Here is a 23,384-nt window from a genome sequence, read left to right as displayed (position 1 = left end):
CTCTGCGCTGCATCGATCAAGAGATTCCTTGCCCGTATCCTTATTGCACTGGGCAGAGGATACTATCCTATCTCTGCGCTGCTTCGGGGAAAAGGTTCCTTACCTGTTTCCGCGCTGCACTGAGCAGAATATACTATCCCACCTCTGCACTGTTTTGAACAAGAGGTTCCTTTAGATCCAGCTGCATCGGGTTGAGTTGTTCCTAACCAACAACCCCCAACCTCCGCGCTGCTATGAGCAAGAGGTCCAGTTTATAAAGGAAAGGATTATTAGAGACACTGCTCATTTGTAATCTATTGTATAAACTATATAAAAACTTCTATAATAAAAAAGGCGAGGGAAGTGCGACTGTCTTGTGACTGTGCGTAATCAAGGTGTATGACAAGAAGCAGTTCGTTTGAGCATCTATTATCAGTATGAATACTTTTTCTACTTGAAGTTTATGATAAATGAGCTACTTCCCAGAATAATTATTTTGACAGTTGTTATTGGATCATTAACAGAAATTCAGAAAAAAAATATGCGCAAGTGCCGTAGTGAAGGGCCTTAATATATAATTGCCTTGAAACAAGAAGGAAAAGAAATGGATACTTAATTTTATTTATTTGCTTGTCTTGTCTTTTACGTATTTTTTTCTGTACTTATCAATGAAGGAAACTTAGGTCAAATTTAATTTATTGTTGATGCGGCATTATCACCTATTGTTGACATTTATTTTAGACTCTCCGAGTTTGGAGGACTTTAAGGAAAAATTTAGTGACGCACTGAAGGATTTGTGTCAACAACACCTCATGGAAGATCGTAAGTCCACTGGTAAGTTGTTAGCTTTATATCATAATATGTTACATACGAGGGAGTATCGTAAAGTTTTAATTATCATAGTAAAAATATCAGGATACAGGGATTGTTGTCATTTGTAGTTCTTAACCCCTCTTTATGCAGTCATCACCCAGATTTACACATTTCTCTCAGCGTTCCTTCACTTTACGAATACCGTCATTGTCTGCACGTTGTGCTTTAAACCAGTTTTCCAACTCATGAATGACGTCATCTGTGTTGTCAAAACGGCGACCACGTAACGGACTCTTCATTTGGGAAAACAAGAAAAAGTCACTGGGTGCGAGGTCGGGAGAATAAGGCGGATGTTGCAATACCTTGAATCCACACCTCCTTGCTTTGTCGACAGCAACTTGAGATAAATGAGTTAGTGCTTCTGAAATGGTGTCAGCAAACGAGAATTCCAGTGCGCAGATACCTTAGACGTGTGAAGTTTGTCATGGATAATTTTCCACATACTACCGTAATTGAGACCAGTTTCATTCATAATTGTTTGGATGGTTACACATCTGTCTTCAAGGATTAAATACTTTCTTCACAGCGTCCGCATCATGCGTCAGGTCTTGGGTCGTGTGTGAGGGACATATGACCAGTTTGAAATTTCCTTTTTCACTTTACAATGATGTCATAAGATGGACAATCATCGCCATACACAGCCTTCATTTCGTCATGAATTTGTCTGGCATTGTTACCCTTGAAATGCAGGAAATTTATCGCACTGCGAACCTCAATTTTACCTATCTTGCACTTTGGTCACGTTTGGCACACCCTGTAAAAAAATAACAGTCATTAGAAGCTAATTTCCTTAACATCATGCATATAAGAACCAAACATAATACTGACAGAATTTCATGATCATATTTTAATAACTTCTTGGTGATAAAACTTTACGATACCTCCTCGTATATATGTATTCACACATGATTACCTTAGTTCTTGGGACGGCATTCTTTTTAAATATTCTATTTTAAGCTGTAGAATGAAGTTCTGCATCGACGAAAGAGAAAATTAGGCAAGTGCCTCTCCTAATTTTCTTTTTTTTATTTTTATAAATGATCGAAGATATCATGTGCCTCTCTTTTTCTGTCAATCTTAATTCATTGATATTTATTTATTCTTGTTTATTTTATTCATTTTAGTACATAGTTAGTGAAAGACTAATATGTTGGAATTGTAGGAATATATTATTTGTTGCTAGAAATTAAATAAAATGACTGGTGTTTTAAAATTTGTTTATTCAATAAATAAAAAAAAGAGTTACATTTAGACACGAGATGATTGAGTGATCAATGGGAAGCAGCAATTACAATATTCGTACAGCATTGGCATAATAATAAAAATATCAATATGAGTTTTTAACCTTCCCCTAAAGTACAAAAGAATGTTCAAATTAACCCGTTCGTAGCGCATTCTGCGTTTCCATCGTTTGACGTGAATGTATGATTCTTATAAAGTGTCCCCAGCACTTCTCTGCCCTAATTAATCTGTTGTTTTAATTTTCCCTGATATTATTTTCCTGTCTCCTGCTTTTATCCTCCCTGACCCAGACTCCAGGGGAGAGTTGAAAGTAGGAAGTGCAAATAGTAACCTGTAAGTAGAATAATTATTAGAACGTTTGACCGTGTCATTAGGAAGGCTGTAGAAATAACTTACTGTTTATTAGTTTTCCGTTTAAGCTTTTGTTTTGTTGAATGCCTGAATTGGTAACGTGATTATGAATTTTGTTACATATAAGGCAAATTATATGACTCAACTTAAAACTCAAGACGGGAGATACGAGAAGTGCACAATTTTTACTTCAGCGTATTAGTTTAGCAATACAGAGAGGTAATGCGGTCAGCATTTTAAGTTTCTTCCCTTCTTCAAAAATGGAACAAGTTTTTGATTTGAGATGAACTGAATTTATGAACACTTTCGACTGAAAAGTTTGTAAACTAAATTTTGTCAACTCCGTAATATCTTCTCCTGGAGGATGAATTTATTCGCTATTTTTAGTTATGAAGTTAATTTGTTCTACACACACACACACACACACAAATATTAGTTGCATTTTCCGTCATTGTTACTGTCATTATCCTTATTACTTATTTTGTAAAGTATATGTAACAACTAGCAAGTAATATGTGCTAACTAGCAAAAAATTCTACAATTAGATCATTGTTACTTTGAATTGTTGAAAGATTTGAAAATACGTTAGTAAACATACAGATTCGGAAAAATGAACTATTTAATAAAATTATCTTACCCATGTTAAAAAAAATGGAGTAAATTATATGACAGTATTTTATATTTCATTGAAATTTGCTGCTTATGCATAATAGACATAGACCATTTCGCCTCAGACTACTAATTTTAGATAAGTTTCCATGTTATTATCTTATACTTCACTGACATATAACACGATTGTGCAACCATGTTTGAAAGGGTTTTATACTCTGAGGTTTCCCTCAAGAAATATTTGCCAAGTTATGGTCATTGAAATTAGGTACTGCGTACCAGAAAACGTAGCACTGACCTAAACAATCTGTTACGGAGCTAATTTCATGACTCAGAAACTTTAGAAATAATTAACATTGCGCAGCGTTATTTACACTCAGAATAAATCTTCAGCAGTGAACACAGGCATTGTGCCAAAATATACAAGTTTGTTTATATTCACAAAAATTTTACGTGTTAAATAACAATAAATAAATAAAATAAAAGTATAAAGCAAATAGTTTGTCATGTGCAAATGCAATCCAGTTAGGAAAATGATAGTACAGGGTTCCCTCTGACCATGAAAGTCAGGAAGTACTTTAAAGTCATGGAGATCTATTATATTTCACAAAAGAGTCATGGATTTTTTAAAAACTGCTCACAGAAGATATAAAGAACGCCTCAAAGAATGAATACAGATTCAGAAAGAAGATGATAAGTAAAATTCTGAGAAGAGAAAATTATCTTTAGATTAAAGAAGCTTGGGGGAGTGCCAAAGGATGTTAAACTCTGAGAAAAGAACAACAAATTAAATCAGAAATTCAAATGCTACAGAAGAAGAAGAAGTTAAATTTGTTTGCTTTTAGACAAACAACAAGATACGGTAGAACAAATTATGATATATATTTACTATTCATGTTTATGTATTCAGAATGTTGTTTATGTATAATTATCGTTTGGTACTATTGTTGCATTCCAAATATAGGAAATTTTACTCATAATAAATACAGTATTTACAACAAGAAACTAAGATTATACTGTATTTCGGAAACAAAAAGAAAAACGCTGGATGGTTATACGGTAGGAGTAAACCGATTGCATACATATTCTAAACTTCTTCATAAAAGATAGCGTTCGCGATGTCACAGGTAAAGAAAAATTGACTTATTCATGGAAATTCAGGAAAATCAATGTGAATCCTGTAGTAGTTTCGTTAGCAATCTTAATCAGGGTTATCATTTTGGGACTAGAGGGGTATTCTTCTCGAATTTAAAATGTACAGTGGCCCAAAAGTAGGTATACACCCCTGCATTGATCAAGTATAAAATTCTAGTTTATGGATTTATTTGCTTCAACTGTTGCGGGCTAACATTTATAAATAAAAAGACGTTAAGAACAAATAATAAAGAAATTAAGTCTACCTGTTTGATAACAATAAGAAATGATATGAAATACCAGTACGGCATTGTATATCTACTTTTGGGTCACCCTTTATATATTGTAATCAATAAGATAGTTATATACTAATGGAATACGCGAAACTATTTAAATCGGTGGGGAATATTGCTACCTCTAAGCATACTCTGAAATCACGCTTCTGATCTTGCTATGAGGTCAAGAGACATGGCTTGTGCTATCTCCATCCTGTCTTACACAATTCTGTTGCATATCGCTGAAGGTATATATATACACACGGATGTTTAAATTGATAAAGCACAAAAAGGGGCAAATGATGTTTAACGAAGCCATATACAGTCATAACAATAGCTTCCTTTAGTATATTTGAAAATACTGTCGAATTATTGTAAGGCACTAGTGCACAGAAAATTTTTAGAAACATGTATCGTAAGACGGGGTTATTTTGCACTTCAGTGGTAACTTTGCACAAAATATGAAAAGAGTGGCACAGTCGTTTGTCGGTAAAACCATGAACTGTAAAGAGAAAGTTTCAACTACCACTGTAAGATAGAACATCTAACTGTATTTTGGGTTGGCGCTTAACATCAGTGTTATTTACCCAGAGGGTTTGTTGTTGTATAGGTATGAAACGCAGTCACTGTAAAGACCGACAAAATTTGAAAGATATTACCACCAAGAATTTCCGTCAAAGTTAAGTCAGTTTCACAGAATACTACTGTGTATAATGGGACTTTGAAGGAATAGTTGAAATTGAAGTGTGAAACGTTTTAAAGTTATAAATAAATAAATAAAACTGGAAGAAGGCGGTTTCAGCCTCTAATCGGGGTTACTTTGCACCAGTCCAAAGTAACCTTTTAGATAGGAAACTACTACTGCTGGTACCTCCTGTCATCTAATTTTAGGTAAATTTCCTATTTAGGTAGATGCTGGAATGGATTTTTTCTTGGAAAATAAATTACGAATAGTGGCGGGTCCAGAATCCAGAAAGATAGTTTGAAAGGGGCTTCGCTCAGCAAAGTTTTTTTTTTTTTTTTTTTTTTTTTTTTCCAAGAAATTACTAGACTCTTGGGAGGGCTTGAAGCTTATACACATAGCAATGACTAAGATTTATTTTTTATTATTTTCTTTTTTTAATCATGCAATTTGGGTGGGCTTCAGCCTGAAAGTCCAAAACCCCGTCAATCTTGCACTGATTACGTTTGGGATAATATTCTTGAACATAAAGAGCAACGAGAATAAATAAGTTCAGGAAATATTTTTCTGTTCCTAAGTTGGCACTTTTGTAAGACATATCCTAAATGATCAGAATGTGCTTCCTGTGCCAATACCAGAAAATACATAATTTTCTTTACAAATATCGGTAATTCGTACTAAGTGCCGATACCAGTACCATCTTTCTAATATCAGTATTTATAGACTGCATGCAGTTTTGTGCAGGATGTAAAATGTACAAATACTGAAGGGAAAACATTGCACAGAAATATTATGTTCGTATGTTGAACATACTTTGTTGAATGTTGTGCAAAGTACTCCCATGTATGGGGTAACTTTGCACCAAAGTTTATATTTCAATAATTATGGTCATACTGAGTGTTTACTAATGCACTTGCACGAATGTTTTCCTTATATATCTAGCTGTTATATGTTTAAAATACAATGTTCTAAATCATTTCGTTTGTAAGTTACATGCGATTTTCTTTAAAATTCCTTAAATCTGGTGCAAAGTAACCCCGTCTTATGGTATTGAAATAGACGAACAGCTGTTTAAGAGCCGAACAACTAGGTTTTATTCTTGTAGGAAATAGCTATAATGCAATAGATTATTTACACTTGTTCTATTACGGCAAAGTACTATTGTGGCGATAGTATTTGGATATGGGATTCCCAATTCCCAGTTTTGCTTAGTAATTACCACCTTTCTGGATTAATTACCTTTACAGCCTAAAATATTCATCTTTTGATAGATAAGAATTTTCAGAACATATAGACGGTGGTCGATGTGAGACGGTATGCGGTGGTATGCCATACCGCCTCTGGTTTTTCAGTGACGAAGGCATACCGTCTCAGGTTTTCCAGTGATTAAAACATACCGTCACTGAGAAGTAGATGCTAAATACCTTTAGTAAATCCACTTTTATACACAATAATTGACCAATTGCTTTGTACGTAAAAATATTTTATTTCTTATATAGAAATAGATTGACAACACCGACATTTTTGTTAATTTTTTCCTATCTTTTGTTTTTAAAATGAGATGTCTTCAAAGAAGTACACATAGTTTATATTTTGATGTGTCATATTGAATTGTTTCTTTTTTATGTATGTATGCGTGTGTGTGTGTATCTTCTTCCCTTAATGCATATAAATGTCGTGCTTTGAACATGGGCGGATTTAGTGGTTGTCTGCTGTGGGGGCGGACCTTCCGGGGTTTGGAATACCCCACAGTCGAATGGGGGACCGGGAGTTTTCCCGTAGGAAATTAATATCATCATTCGGTTTATGAAGATTTTCGTGTGTAATTCTCTATAATACAACACAAGCTGATTTTTTTTTCAAGAAAGTTGTTGGCGGGGTATCAAAGCCTCACCATACCCCCCCTTACTACAGAGAAGCTCTCCAATTGTTTTCAGTCATTATGTAAATAGAAATGCAATCTTTTAGGTAACATACCCTCACTGCATTTCAACATTTAGATAGCCGGTATATTGAGTCAAAATCGTAATAAAACATACCGCCTCTGCTTTTGTTACACTTCGATCTCTGCGTATAGATATATTTTTTGTTTTTCTTTAGCTAATGTAAACAGTCTATGAGTAATTTAATATAACGTGTGTGCTTCTTGAATGGAAATATATTGGGTGTGTCAATATCAATGCATTACGATAAAAAATCATGCTAGAATCATTAATTTAGCTCCTGAAATGAGACAAACATTGGTGAAATGGGAGTTTTTTTTTTTTTTTTTTTAATTACGATTATTCACACGTCACAATTCTGGAAATACTTCCCGGGAGAGGCTAATATTTTATATAAAGGACTTACTGATATTGTGACTCATTGTTGCCAAATTTTTAGCTAACTCCTAATAGATGATGTGGAATGATTCACACGAGTGGGTCTTTCTACTGCATAGAATGTAACATTGCCAAACCTCAAAAGTGCATCATGAATGCATGTAGTAGTATTTCAGTAAATATTGTTGGATTATTGTTCACAGAGCTAAATGCTGGCAACCACTCAACTCACTGTTTATGTAGTTACCAGATTTCTTTTCTATCGTATATTATAATACTATTATTATACTATTATAATACTATTATTGTAACATACAAATACTTATCAATTTGATAGAGACAACTGGAAATGGACACATTTCAGATGCCTGGGTTGGCGACGGCATTCTTCGGACTCTTGGTGGTAATGTGTTAGGACAAACTCCGTACTACATGAGGACCAGCAGAACAGCAGTATGCAATAAGCTGAGCACATGATGCTAGTGTAAAATGGGTGACCTAGGATTTTCAGAGAGGGCGAATTGTTGGCGCTCGGTTTTGTGATACAAGCGTGACGAAACTGGGAAGTGTCTTGCGTGTCGCAAGAGACAGTATCCATGGTGATGACTGCCTACAAAACTCAGGACAAAACCACATAAGAGAAGACGAATAATGATCGGAAGAAAACCCTCGGTGACAGGTTCTGCCGAGCATTAAAGTGGAGTGTCACTCAGAACCATCTTGTGACTGCGGTGCAAGTGATGAAGGAAATCAAACAGCACGTCCCATACACTATATCGATAAGCACAGTTCGTCGCGAGTTATATGACATAGAATACAAGATATGGTTGCACGGGCAAAACTGCAGATAGGGGACCATCTTGCTTTAGCACAATGCCAATGATGGCGTGAACATACAACATTGCCCGCTGATAATTGGAAATGTGTGATATGTTCGGATGAGTCACCCGTCATCTTATTTGAAATCGCGGGCTGTATTTGTATGTGGCAAACACCCAAAGAACCATATGATCATCAGTTTCTCCGCCAACCGTGAAACATGGCGGCGGCTCAGTGATACCATGGGGCACAATATCCTGTTTTTCATTGGGTCATAAGCTGACGCTTACCGGTCGCGTCACTATTCGGGATTATTTTGTTGCTTTAGAGGACCATCTGCATGCTATGGTCCAGATGTTGTTTCCAGGCAATGCCACCACGTTCCAGGATACTAAAGCGTACATTTTGATATCTGGAATTGTTGCGGCGTTGTCTGAGGAATATCGGGTGGAAGTTAAACGCTTCCTTTCGCTGGTCCGCACAGTCCGTGACATGAACAAACATCTGTGGTCGGTTTCAAGAAAAAAAAAAAAAAATATCCACCTTTCCGATGTTTCTATTAAATTGATAAGTATCTATGTGTTACAAAGATTAAATTTAAAATTATCTATTCTGAATAGAAAATTATATGGATGAGAACTGTTTTCGAATTGAATTACAGGTAATTCTAAAATGAGTGATTTTCTGCAATTAAAGAAAAGATTGAATGAAGAAATAACGAACATTTATAATAATTGTGCTCAAACTAGAGGCGTCACTGAAGATATTTATCCAACAGTAATCAAGAAAGTGCCAGATAATAAAGAAGCACCATCATTGTTAGGTTTGTAGACTTTGTGCTTGAATTATTATTAACAAAGATATTAATCAATTAAATTGTTTATTAAGTTGGTGAGAGGCATATATTTTAATCATACTCAACTCTAGCTATAGGAGCTGATTGGTTGGATTCTGATTGGTTAGAGTTATCCGTTTCTCGCCACGTAGCAGACATATAGGATTATAGCATAAACCAAACGCCAAATGCTGTCGATCCTCGTAGCCGAACGTACCAGTGAATGGGCTAGTAATGAAAATCGCTTTTGGCGTGAGTTCAAACCCGTCCCAAGGAAAGTTATTTTTTTATTTTTATTTTCGTAACACTTTTATCATTAAAATAAGATGAAAATAATACTCATTCGCCCTTGTATGTAGTATATAATGCATCAATTGTGCTTTTTCCTCCGTCTACCTAGAGATTTCTAGTTGCTCTGATAAACAGTGATGTTATAAAGCAACAGGAGAGTAAAAAGTGGGGCCCTCGCGAAGCGAGGGGTTCTAAAGAATAGTGGGCAGTTAGAGAGGACGAGGTGCTGGAGGTACCATAAGGGGGAAAGGTAGGCATACGCACAATTGCCTTCCTTGGGATGTAATTAAATTTACATTGAAGCTCTACCATCCGGTCGTGACGTAATGTCCCGTGGTAAGTAGTCCACTTTGCACACATATTTTGATTAAAAAAAAGTGTCTTACTTATGATATGAAACATAGCTAAGCGAGCGTCAGTGGACGAAGGAGGTCAGAAGACCCGCAGAGCTCGTTACATTTCAGCTTTTCCCCCCTGATAATACCACGTGACATTACGTCACACTCAGATGGTGCAGCTTCACTTAATATATGTACTACGGGGGCGGGCCAACAAATAACTCCAGCCAATCAGAAACGAGTAGTCCTATGGCTAAAGTCTAGCGCGAAAAAAAATATGCTGGTGAGAGAGGAGAAAGTAGATTAAGGTAGAATTTAATTTAAGAGCTTTTAGCGTAAATATTCCTTTTAGAAAGTTCTAGCTTTAATTTGTGTCTCAGGTTAAATGAATAACAAGATAAATATCTATGTAGCATTTATAATACTCACCTTACTGTTAATTATTTTTCTTTCCTTCGTCTCCCTATCGAATGGAATGTTTAGGTGCAAGGTTTTGTTTAGTGATGTTTGATTACGTTTTTCCTATATTCTAAACTAACGTCAATTATCCGTATTACTGGATTAAAGTAAAAATTTAAATCAATAGTTTATAAATAAAAACTAATGTATATAAATAAAAATTAAATATTACTATTATGGGCTGAATTTGGAATTTTACGGCATCGGAAGTGTCACTGTTCATCTCAGCGACCCCAAAACCTAAACTATGGATTAGACACTAATATGGGTCATTTTCAATCACACACACACACACACACACACACATATATATATATATATATACAGGGTGGTTCAGTAATGTTGGACAGCCCTGAATAAATCGGAAACCAGAAGAGATATTAGCAAGAGTGTGGTGGATCCAGATACTTGTGGAAGGGGGACGTCTTTTGAGGTACCACACAATGTTACCAGGTCAACAGTGTTGCCAGCTCAGTACAAAGTTGTATTTTTTTAAATGGAACATATAGAAGTTTATGCAATCAAAAGAATTAGTACAGAATGTGAATACCAACAAGCGAAACCGCACCTGTCAGTGTTGCCAAATAAGGAAGTTATAAAGCTTCAAAGATCAAGAAATTAAAGTGTCCGTAGAGCAAAACTAGCAAAAAGGCAAGAAAAATAATACTACGGAATGAAAAGGAGTAACCGAAAGAGTAAACCAAAGAACGCACAGCATCCAGTGAGTAACAGGGTTGCCACAGTAAAGGGGGAAAAAAATTGAAAATTTTGCAGTTGCTATAGGAGGAAAAGTGCCCATATGACATAATGCTGGAAACACCATAGAAAGTCTATGTAAGATTCAGGAATCCTAATAGCGTTTGTTCGAAAGCGATATCTCTAACCGTTTTCGAGATACACCAAAGGTGTGCGGGGTTTTCAACACTGCATAATTGATTTGACGATTAGACCCGTGTAGTTCTTACATTTTGTTGGGAGTATCATTTTCATTACTCGTTCCTGTAGTTTGGAGGGCGAGGGAATTATTATGCAGTGTTGCAAACTCCGCACACCTTTGGTGTATCTCGGAAACGGTTAGAGATATTGATTTCGAACAAACGCTATTAGGATTCCTGAATCTTACATGAACTTTCTATGGTGTTTCCAGCATTATGTCATATGGGCACTTTTCCTCCTATAGCAACGGCAAAATTTTCAATTTTTTCCCCTTGCTGTGGCAACCCTGTTACTCACTGGATGCTGTGCGTTCTTTGGTTTACTCTTTCGGTTACTCCTTTTCATTCCGTAGTATTATTTTTCTTGCCTTTTTGCTAGTTTTGCTCTACGGACACTTTAATTTCTTGATCTTTGAAGCTTTATAACTTCCTTATTTGGCAACACTGACAGGTGCGGTTTCGCTTGTTGGTATTCACATTCTGTACTAATTCTTTTGATTGCATAAACTTCTATATGTTCCATTTAAAAAAATACAACTTTGTACTGAGCTGGCAACACTGTTGACCTGGTAACATTGTGTGGTACCTCAAAAGACGTCCCCCTTCCACAAGTATCTGGATCCACCACACTCTTGCTAATATCTCTTCTGGTTTTCGATTTATTCAGGGCTGTCCAACATTACTGAACCACCCTGTATATATATATATATATATATATATATATATACTAAGTTGCAGGGCTGAGTTTGAATTTAAACGTCATCGGAAGTGTCACTCTTCATCTCAGCGATCCAAAAATTATGGATTCGACACTAATATCGGTAACTTCCGATCATTTTTATATATCTCCCCCTTCCCTAAATTGCACCGTTAAACTGAAATGATTAAAAACGATCTTACGCCCGAACTTCATCTATGTTGAAAATTTGATCGAGATTGATCGTGTGGTTCAAGAGTTATTAAATCACAAACATAGCCAATTTCATTTTTATTTATATAGATAGTCATTTTAATATCAAATGCCCCCACATGTTACTCCGGGCAAATTTCGCATTTCTTCTTCTGTGCCCTTAATATATAATTCATCTCAACTCTAAGTTTTGCAGGAAATTTTGGTGAACCACCCTTATACGTTAAGTATTATGAAACGCTGAAAAACGTGTTTAATTATGTTAAATGAGAAGTTCAAATACCAAATTTCCTGTATCAAACCGTAAAGAACTGCCCGTCTTGTTGTGCTTCTATTCCAAACGGAAAATCCCGGTTTTACATACAATGCAAGTTGAATAACTAACTCACTAATGTAATAAGTTAATTTAACTGTGATCAAACAAGTCGAGAGGCGATTTTCTTTCTCTTTTCACCAAATAAAAAGAAGCGAAGGAGTGCAGAGCGATTTCCTATGAAGCCAAAAACGTTTGTTTACAAACGTACATATATATATATATATATATATATATATTTGCGAAGAGAGAATTTCCAAGAATTTTTAAATATGAGGATTATTTAAAAAGTTAAATTTTTGCATTGATTTCTTATGACACTGTCAATAGTGTAATAATATGGGTCCCGTACTATAATAATTGTAACCCCCCTTCCTCTCCCAATTCCAAGTCTAATTTCCGAAAGTACGAATTTCGAAAAGTGGTACCTTACGTCAGAAATCCTATGTACCATCCGGATTGCAAGTTTCTAGATTAAGCATTTGGCCTAAGCGTTGATAAGTCACTCAGTTAAGATTTTTTTCTTTTAGGTATAGACACATAATTCGTGGTAATATTCTGTTCAAAATCTTTTGTCGTCGCGAATTTCGTTGAGGAACTTGAAGCTTAAAATATAACCATGCCTGTTGTGTTGTATGGTTGTGAAATATGGTCACATACGCTGAAGGAAGGATGAAGACTGAAAGTATTTGAAAATAAAATCCTGAGACGAATATTCGGACCCAAGAGGAACGGGAATGGGGAATGGTGGAAACTTCATAACGAGGAACTGCATAATTTATACGGTTTACCAAATATTGTTAGGAGCATCAAATCTAGGAGGCTCAGTGGGCAGGTCATGTAGCCAGAATTGAAGAAAGTAGAAACGCTTTCGAAGTTTTGACTAGAAATCCAGTCGGAAAACTTCCATTAGGAAGACCTAGGCGCAGATGGGAGGACAATATTAAGATGGATCTCACAGAAATAGGAATATAAAGGAGAAACTTGATCCAGTTGGCTAAGGATAGAAGTCAATGGAGAGCTTTTGTGAACGCGGCATTGAACCTCCGGGTTCCATAGGCCAGAGAGAGAGAGAGAGAGAGAGAGAATTGAAATAAAGACTTCTGAAGTGAGAATGGAAAATGAGTCACTTCTTACCAGAAAATAATGAAAACACAATGAACAATTCACGTAATTTCGTCAATTCGCTGCCAATGTTAGTGCAAGGTTGCAAAAGTAAGATTTTCATCTACAAATATGTCTATTAGGTCTACAAGAAACCAATCAAGTGTATGTTTCATTTCATTTCCATGTAAATAAGTTTTCTTGCCTTTTTTGATTACGTTACTTCGAATTTCGTTTTTTCGGAAAATTAAACAGAAATTGCGTTTCTCTCTTACATTATGAAATTTATAGGTCAACGCAAAAGATAAATCATTGTAAATTCCATATAGAGCTCATGTCTCTGAAACTTACCAGAAAGTACTGGAAGGAGTACGTCACATTTGACTTACTCACCGTAAACACTGAAGAAAAAAAGTACACTATAAAACACTTTCGCTAAATGTCTCATCAGGTAGGGAGAAGAAATAGAAATGAAAGAATAAAGAAGCGTCCAGAGCGGGCTCTATGTGTAATGATGTAACAGAAAAAGTATTGGTAAAAAAAGTACAGCTAAAAGAACAGTGAAGAATCTGTGAAGTGTCCAAGTAGGCTGTATATTTAAGCTATGATGTAATAGAACGAATAATAATGATAACAATAAGAGAAGTACAGATAAAAGAACAGAAGAGAAACTGAAGCGTCCAGGTAGGCTGCATATGTCATGATGTAAAATAGAATGAGAATGATGATGATGATGATGATGATGATAAGAGAAAGAGAGATAAAAAAACAGAGAAGAAGCTGTGATGCGTCCACGCAGGAATGATGTAATAGAAAGAATAGTGACAATGATGATGATAATAAGGGAAGTAGAGATAAAAGCGTAGAGAAAATGCTGAAAAATATCCAGTTAGGCTCTATATGTAGTAATTTAATAGAAATAGTAATGATGATGATAGTAAAAGAATGTACAAAATGAAAATGTATAAGAATTGTTGCTTAACTGCAATAATTCTACAATATTAATAGTATTTCACGAAAAAAGAAATGTCCAAAGATGACGCATATATGAATTGATTGAGCTTATTAAGCTGATCAAAATTGTATGCGTGAGGGGAAAAGCCTATGCATCGTTTTCAAGAAAATGAACAAAAAACAATTAATTTGTGAACCTAAATATTGATGTGATAACGAACCGAGGTAAATCTGATACTGAAACACACCCTCAATAAGCTTCTCGTTATGACATTAGTTGATACATCACATCGAGCTGAAGAAAACATATTTGTTGGTAAATTATAGTCCGTTCTCGCCAAAATCGTCTCGTTTACTTCTTTGTCGGCAAAACGAATATCGTTCGCGGTGTCAATAATAATTTGCATCTTTTATTTTGGTGGAATAACTTGTTAATCATTTATGTACTGTATGTGTAGCATTTTGCAGTGCTCACTAAAATATTCTATCTACTGTTTTTTTCTAACGATGGCATATGTTCTGCTTTAAATACATACTACTTGTAACCAAAAGTACGGTAAAGATAAAAATAGATACAATGGGAAACGGAGTGTGTGTATAACAATATTGGATGTGAATTTAACACTAAGGCTGCATCGCCAATAAGATGATCTTGTAAATGTCTTCCCATATCTTTCTGAGTGACGTAGAACAGTCTGGAAGAAGGCATATGAGTATGCTTAATGGAAGGTACTCTTATCAGGGTTTATGTTCGTGGCAACGTAGACAGGGAATGTGAGCACTTTTGGAGGGTCAGTTATTGATGGTTTCGCTAGTTTCGCTAACATAGAAGATAAATAGTGGGAACATTTAGAGAAAGGCACTACCAGAAAGGTTTTATGTTTGTATTAACGTCAGACTGATATTGAAGATATGACAAGTTTTAGATCTGACTTTGTCACATTATTTCGGTCAAGGTGCAGGGTATTTTTAGTTGCCAGTTATTTTCACTTCAAACCTTGCAGCGCTCTCACGTGAATTTGGTTTTCAATATGACACTTAACTACACCCTTCAGAGTTACTTCTGTTTCATTCCTTCTTCTTTCCTCGACATTTGCTGTTTAAGTATTGTAGAAATAATTATAGTCCTGGTTAGCGGTGAGTCCATACTATTAGTCTATTATAATCTATGACTCGAAGTCAGATGAAAGTTTGACGTGATGCTAAACGGATTATTTGCTGATTCAAATTGTTAATGGTTACTACAAACTGGTCAGGTTAGTTCAGAAATTGCATGCTGGGTTCTGAGGTTGAGGACGTATCTTCAGGAATTCTTTAAGGACGCCATGATTGTGGTTAAGTGGGATATTTGTGGTAGATACCCGGTCATGGAACAAACATTAGATAGGAAGCGATTTTTGTTTCAGGTATAATAGGAAAGCGTGAACGCCGTGTTGAAGGTGGTACTGAAGGAAGAAGAAATGCATTTAATTGGGCTACCAGTACTGGAACTAAGGGATCTTTCTAAATTCCTGAAACGTAAATTTTATAGAAAAGATATAAAATTTAGTATTTTTTTTTTTTTTTGTTTTTTTGAGGAAGGTGCAAATTGAGTGGACCCTCTTTTTGTAGGTAAAATTGAATTTTAGTGAGAAAATCATGCAATCCTTCTGCAGAAGCATATCTTGGATGCGGTTGGAAAGTTGCTGTAGAGCTTCAGACTAATAGTCTGTTAGAATATACAGGGGTAGCATAAATGGTTTTCCTGGTTTCCCTTCGCATGTTTGTTAATAATATAAGGCGTAAAGTATTGAAGCATATAGCATGGAGAAAAAAAAGAAGAAAAATCTCACCAAATTTCGTGAGAACCTTTAATAAACCAGTTTGAGCGCCAGAGGGATACTTGTGGAAAATGGTAACGACAAAGGAGGAGCGTGTGTTTGGATCTTTCAGTTTCATGCAACAAGATAGTAATCACTGTCCAAAGTAATTCTGTACACAGTTTCATAAGGAAGCAGCAAGTGAAAATAAAATACATGATTGGTGTTCCAAATTTACACTCACTGGATGTCTCATTAAGGAGTCCACAAGATGACCATCCGTTTCCAATGATCTATGTCTGATTAGGTGGCCTTCCCTGTCGCCAGGTCTGACTCTTGTGAGTTTTTTTTGCACGGGGGGGGGGGGGGCGGATGAGATTTTGTTAAAAATGAAGTTAATGTACTGTCTGCTAATCTCGATGATTTGAATAATCCAATTTGAGCGACTATAAATAGAGTTGACCAGAATATGCTCCGACATGTATGAATGGAGTTGAACTACTGTCCTGATATGTACTCCATGATTAAAGAGAGCATATCGAGAACTTCTACCTGAAACTTGGTGACATTTTGTTTTCAAGCCCTACATGTTTCAATTCTCTACACCTTATAGTCTCAATAGAACGTGCGAACGAAATCAAGGAGGTCATTTGTACTATTACTATGTACACTCATGTCCAAAATTATTGTCGCATGTCTATAAATATGTTGTTCTAGGAATATAATTTGATAACGAATTCGCCCGGTATTTCTTATAATGTTATATGTGTATAATAGGTAAAGACATGTATGTGGCAAATTTCATCTCAAAAGAGCAGTAAATAAGAACAATAAAACTTTCTTCTCCATTTAGCAAGATTTTGTTTTACTCATTCTAATTTTCGTATTTATAATTTTTACCTATGAAATTTACCACAAATATACACTTCCCGATTATACACATAGTATCAGTATTAAAAGTGCCGTGCAACATCACTATCAAATTATATTCTTACAAGAAAACAGTTATAGATATGCGACAATCATTTTGGACGTGAGTGTACATATAATTTTGAAATGGAAAATATGTAATGAAGGAAATTATATTTTAACATTGGGAATGTTTGGGTTATGTGCCAATCTTTCTTATTCGTAGTTACCTATTTGAATTATTTGAAAATTATACATTTCATGCTGAAACGAAGTTCTCAATTTTACGGCTAATGAATAAAAGCAGTAAATAACAATACCTTTATTATTATATGAGGCGGCGGTGGTTCAGTGGAAGAGCGTTCGCCTCTGGTGCATGGAGTCCCTTGTTCAATCCCAGCTCTACCAAGTGAACTTTGTGGTGGCTAAACACTGTGTACATGGGTTTTCTCGGGGTTCTCCCACTTTCTTCATTCTACCATTTCATTCATTTATCATCGCCATCGTTTCCTTTAGCCTAGCCGGCATAATCGTGGGACGTAGAACGTAAAGATTTCATTTTCTTGTTCATTATTATTATTATTATTATTATTATTATTATTATTATTATTATTATTATTATTATTATTATATTTTTGTTTCTGGACGATTATAATAAATGTTATTTCTAATGTATCCAATTTAGATTTGGTAATATCGAATTTTAATATTGTTGCAACTGAAGATGTTTTGCCTATTATCATTCCCGATTCATATCATTATTCCATAGAGGTTATTATATTTAATAAGATATGTTCCAAGGATATTAGTTGTTTACCAAGATATTCCTTTCATAGAGGTGACTATCTAGCTTTAAATCAGGAATTAGCGGATGCAGATTGAACAAATATCTTGTTAGCCGAGAATATTAACGTAGCTGTTGATGCTGTAGAGAATGTAATTAAAACCAGTATGAATAATAATATTCCTAAGTATACATCCAAAATCAGGAGTTTTCATTTATGTTTTCGAAAGATCTTATTTCTTTAAAGCTAAGGATAAAGTGTATAAAAATATAAAATAACTAATTCTCATGATGATTATATTATTTTTGCAAACTATAGAAGGCAAGTTAAACTTCGTATGGATAGGAAAGTGTATGTTTCTGGTATTGAATGTTCTTTAGCAAAAAAATCCTCAAATTTTGGGGTTTTGTGAATAAGCATAATAATCGTTCTAAATCTTCCTCGGGTATTATGATTGATAACGAATATGTAGATGACGCTAATAAACTTGTCAATGCATGGGCTAAGTTATTTGAATCTATATATCAAAGACGTCCGTCTTATGATGAAACTGAATTTTCATGTAATTATGGAAATAGATATTTTTTTCCTAGTTCTCCTGTTGATTAGGTTATAAATGTAATTAAAGGACTAAAAGTCAAATCCTCCTGTGGAATTGATGGTATACCAACTTCTATAATCAAAGGAATTATGTATATTATTATTGCGTCATTATTTAATTGGAGTATACAAACTTTTACCTATCCTGAGAATTGGAAAACTGTTGTTGTTTCTCCTATCCCTAAGATTAATGGGAAAGATTATAAGGATTATAGACCAATTTGCAGTATGGGAATTTTACCTAAAATTTTTGATAAACTTGTATATAATTATCTATATAACCATGTTTCTGATGAAATAATGGATCAACAGCACGGCTTCATGAATGCATAACATCGATTGAAATCCATGCAGAATCTTCGCTTTACAATAACGGAACTCAGCGGTCAGTTCCCGCAAATTTTCCGCTCCTTATTGCATACAATTGTCATGAAACGCTTGTTCAAAGAGTTGTGTGCCAGGTGGGTGCCGAAGCAATTGACTCCAGGACACAAAGCAAGCCGGCGTCTGCTCTTACACCGCAAGAGATTCCTATCAAGTTAGCATCAGCATTTTCAGAATGACGGAGAGGCGGAGGAGGTTGTCAAACAGTAGTTCCAATCTCAGGCAGCCGAGTTCTATGACACAGGTTTACAGAAGTTGGTCGCATGGTATGACATATGTCTGAATTCCGGTGGTGAATATGTTGGAAAATGGCTAAAACATCCTGTATCAGGTACAATAAATGTTTTTATTCAATTGTGTTTTGTTCTTGTTCAAGGCCTTTGAGAAAGTTACTTTCTGGATGTGCTCGTATTTTAAAACTGTTCCTTGGTACTTACTTGTTTGATACAAGATGATGTAATCCGAATGGCTTATCAAAGATAAGACACTCGATCTCCACACTTTACCTCCTTGGATAAACATGTTTATTTGCTAGAGTGTAGAGTAACTTATTTATATTTTGCGTTCTTTACAATATTTTAAATCCTATTCTTATTACTTGGAAAGATTTACAGATGTTAGATGAAATATTGCTGTAAAGGAAACAAACATTTGAGATAATATTAAGGTAAATGCATCTGATGATCTGATTTTTTTTTTTTTCAGACGAGTGCAATGATCTAATTCTAAAAAAGGCAGCAGACAAATTAGATAAAGAAGTAGCAAGGATATATGAAGACCTTACGCAACAGATGACAGATAATAAAGGTACGAATTTCTCAGTGTTGTGCATTCAGTTATATAATTTTACCGTGCTCCCAACATATTTAACTAATCCCGCAACTTAAGAAGCCCAATAATTTGTAGCTACAGAAATAAAAGAATCTTGTCATTGAATTCGGTTCTTACCAATGCAGTCCGATCAGAATTTTTGGTTACACTCGCTCAAAAAAAGTGTAAAAGCTTTTCAGGCCAGCCATTCTCCTGTGTTTTCCTCATTTACTCCAGGTAAATGCCGGGATGATACCTAACATACAGGTCCCAGGCCGCTTCCTTCCTTCCCTTTCGTCGGATAGTCTACTTGCGGAGGGACGACATCCCTCATACATGACGGGCTAACATGGCCATAGATGCCGAAAGCCCAGAAATCGTAATTCCTCAATTTCTAGTATTTTTCTTCCACATGTGGCTAAAAGGGGAAATGTTGACTAGTCTGGAGGAACATTGAAAACCTGAAATTTAGTCAGAATGTATGGAATGTTTTGAAGTTACTTTTTTAAGGTTAGATGATCGGAGTTTGTGTGTTCACTGTGACAAATTTATTAAGGAAGACATTTAAAGTTAGAGAAAGTCTGTATTTTTTCATATTTTGCGGTGCAGAATCACCTAAAAAAATTTGGTGTGGTATTCAGTAATATTCTGTATGTACGTGGGTCAGTCAGAAAGTTAGTTGCACTCCTTCATAAATAGGCTATTTTGATGAAACTGTGTGGCAACACTGCAGACATGTAGCTGTATCGTGTGACGTAGCGGCTTTCATGAGGCAAGTGGAGGTGTTCTGATAATCAGTTGTAAACATGTCTCGACAGCTGCAACTGGCGTCCAAATTTGAAATGGCTGCAGTGATTCGTTTCTTGTGGACGAAAAGGTATAACTGCATTCAAATTTATCGGCATGAAGTGTATGGTGAAAGTGTAATGTCACGTCAGGCTATGGCGAAGTGGTGCAACATGTTTGAGTACGGATGTACAGATATTGATGATGCTGAGCGCAAGGGAAGATCACCTTCCTTATAGCCCATATCTTTCACCGTGTGACTTCCACTGTTTGGTCCCATGAAAGACGACTTTCAAAGCGACGATATCACTCCGATAACGAGGTGAAAGCTGCAGTCCAAGAATGGTTATCGGGCATTGAACGGGATTTCTTTGCAGAAGGTAGAGAAAAACTTGTACTACACCTCGACAAATGCTTAAATAACAGAGGTAATTACGTGGAAAAGTAGATTGTGAATGGAACTTCACGACACGAATAAAGTTATTGTAAAATTTCTATCCTGTTTTATTTTCTCAAGCAGTGCAATTAATTTTTGACTGACTCTCGTATGTGTCTTAATACCTGTGACCAGTCTAGTTCACTATGGGCTTTTGTACTTCTATTTATTCCCTATAATGATAAGTGATTGTATCTTGTTGCAGGGATGCCACGTGCTCAAGCCATGAAGGAGTTTAAAGCGAAATTTACTACTGTTGTTTCAAGCATTTATAATGAATATGCTCTTGAGTTGCAGCAAAGCGGAGGTAATTTTAGTTTTTAATTGAAACACGTAATTTGTAATGACTGGCGTTTCAGAAAATATCTTATAGTACTTTCAACGAAAGCTCAATATTATCAAAAATGTATTATAATAAAAAATGGATAATATCAAACATTTAATACATGTCTTTCTTAGATATGCGTCCTTGTGTGTTAGATAGTTTTATAACCAATTCCAGCAGCAGAATGTTAGGATTATTCACTGAACATGTCTGAAGCCAGTGATAACTAACTAAACGAACGAATTTATTGTATAAACTGATCATAATAAAGTAGAAATAACTAGAACTACTTACAATTTTTGGTACTATATCCTTATTTTATCATGTATTTATCACAGTACTATGAATATAAAATCATCAAAAACTTTCACTAATTAACGAAAGTAATTAGACACTTTTTATGTTAGGTAAAACTAAGGTCTATTACGTTTCTTGGCTATCTGGGTCTTAACTATTTTAAATATGTTTTATATATTTTCAGTTCCATATAGCACTGTTTTAGTACAAAAATTCCAAAGAAAGTTGGAGGAAACTGCCTCAAAAGTGTTGCAGACATCCAAGAGTGAGTATGTGTGATTCCATAAGCAAATGTGCCATTTTTTAAATTGTCCACAGTAGTTGTTAGGATTTCTGCAATGAGCTTAGCAATTTATTAGCAATTTATATCAGAATAGCAAGAAAATGTGAATACATTTTTTAGTAACAGTTAATGGAGTTTCGTGTAGGCTAGTGAGGAGGAAATCCGTAAGTTTATGTATATATATCACGAGATAAATTGGTGAAATTCTGCTTTTTCATCTTTCTGTCTTTTTTTTTTCTTTTTTTTTTTTTTTTTTTTAGCTTATTATTTCACTTTGAGATTATACTTGCTTCAGTTCATTATTATCGTTTGTTTATTTCGTATTCATGTTTCTTACTTCCAATGCGCAATTCATATTGTTTAGCTAATTTATAGTTTAGTGTTGCCGCGGAGTATTTTTCTGCTTGTATAACTTTTTTCTTTTACAAATGTCAATATAAGATATTACATTGTCAAATTAATTTTTTACTGGCCACTTCAAGTTTAATTAAATAAACTGACTTTTCTTTAGATAGTTTGGTTTCCGTTGTTATTCATTTTTATTGTACCTACTACACTTTCTAAAGTTTATTGCAGAAATATCATATCAAAATAGTATTGAAATATATCAGATATGCGTTAAATATATTTTTGCTGGGCCCAAGTTGAATTATAAATATCAGGGTCAAGTGCAGAATGGCCCAGCCAATTTCCAGTTCTCAATGCTACTGAACGTTTGTGGTCAGTTCTGGAACAAATAAACTCCATCCTTGCTAAATAAATTGAATGTTGCGCTGTATGAGGAACCCCTGGTAACCGTTATTGACTTATATATCTTCATACCATGGCGAATTAGAACGTTCTGCAGGATAGTTCTACCTACCTCGTATTAATCAGGTAGCATATCGGGTGTCAAAAAATTTAACCGACAAATTTCGACCGGTGAATCAACTCATAAAAATGAATGAGAAATTTCAGTAAACATGTGTTCTACTATGCGCTGTTTCAGAGATATAAACTATCGAAAGGGTGGAAAATGAATTTCGAAAGCGTATATTCCATTAACGATTCAACATAGAGAGTGTGGCTTAAAAAAATCACTTCGAAGTCATACCTGCTCTGTTTAAACATACACGTTTTAAAATTCTGCAATGTGTACGCAACGGATTCTCCAAAGATACGTAGGGAGTCCCGAGTAATCTGCCAAATAAAAATGGGCCGAAATGGATATGGATGGAAAGGTTTTCCATCTGGTAATAATATTTATTTGATGTACCAAGCCGATATCTCAAATAGATACAAAATGGTGGACACTTTTATACCCGTTGCACCCGTTACATAACCACCAGGTGATGATGTGGCCAACAGTGAAGTTGTGAATATGAAATGCAGGGAATGTGTAGTCGAATGTTGTAGGGCTAAATCTGAAGTGTAGATACAGTACAACACATAAAACAAGATGTTTTACAAATGTGCAAACACGTAATCAAAAACAAGACCGATGTGGGAACGAAAGCAAGTGTCCACACACACATCAGATGGCAAATGGAGACAACTGCGTAGGACG

The 23,384-nt window shown here is 35.2% G+C and overlaps 1 protein-coding gene across 4 annotated transcripts in view; it reads left to right on the top strand.

Annotated features, from left to right (window-relative positions):
• Positions 1-23,384, top strand: part of LOC145674890 (uncharacterized) — a 148,805-nt gene that overhangs the window by 98,397 nt on the left and 27,024 nt on the right. For 3 of the 4 annotated variants that reach the window (XM_081745141.1, XM_081745140.1, XM_081745139.1), the window contains 5 exons: positions 721-813; positions 8,947-9,108; positions 19,607-19,708; positions 21,139-21,240; positions 21,740-21,820. In XM_081745141.1, the coding sequence (XP_081601267.1) occupies positions 721-813; positions 8,947-9,108; positions 19,607-19,708; positions 21,139-21,240; positions 21,740-21,820 (540 nt within the window). Of the gene's footprint in view, positions 1-720; positions 814-8,946; positions 9,109-19,606; positions 19,709-21,138; positions 21,241-21,739; positions 21,825-23,384 lie in introns of all 4 variants that reach the window. The other variant, XR_014129053.1, reaches the window with a different exon arrangement.

This window comes from Thermobia domestica, chromosome 18, assembly GCF_964235325.1.
Source record: "Thermobia domestica chromosome 18, izTheDome1.hap1.1, whole genome shotgun sequence".
NCBI lineage: Eukaryota > Metazoa > Arthropoda > Insecta > Zygentoma > Lepismatidae > Thermobia > Thermobia domestica.
Note: the sequence above shows the minus strand (reverse complement) of the source record. Positions and strands in the feature narration are given on the sequence as shown.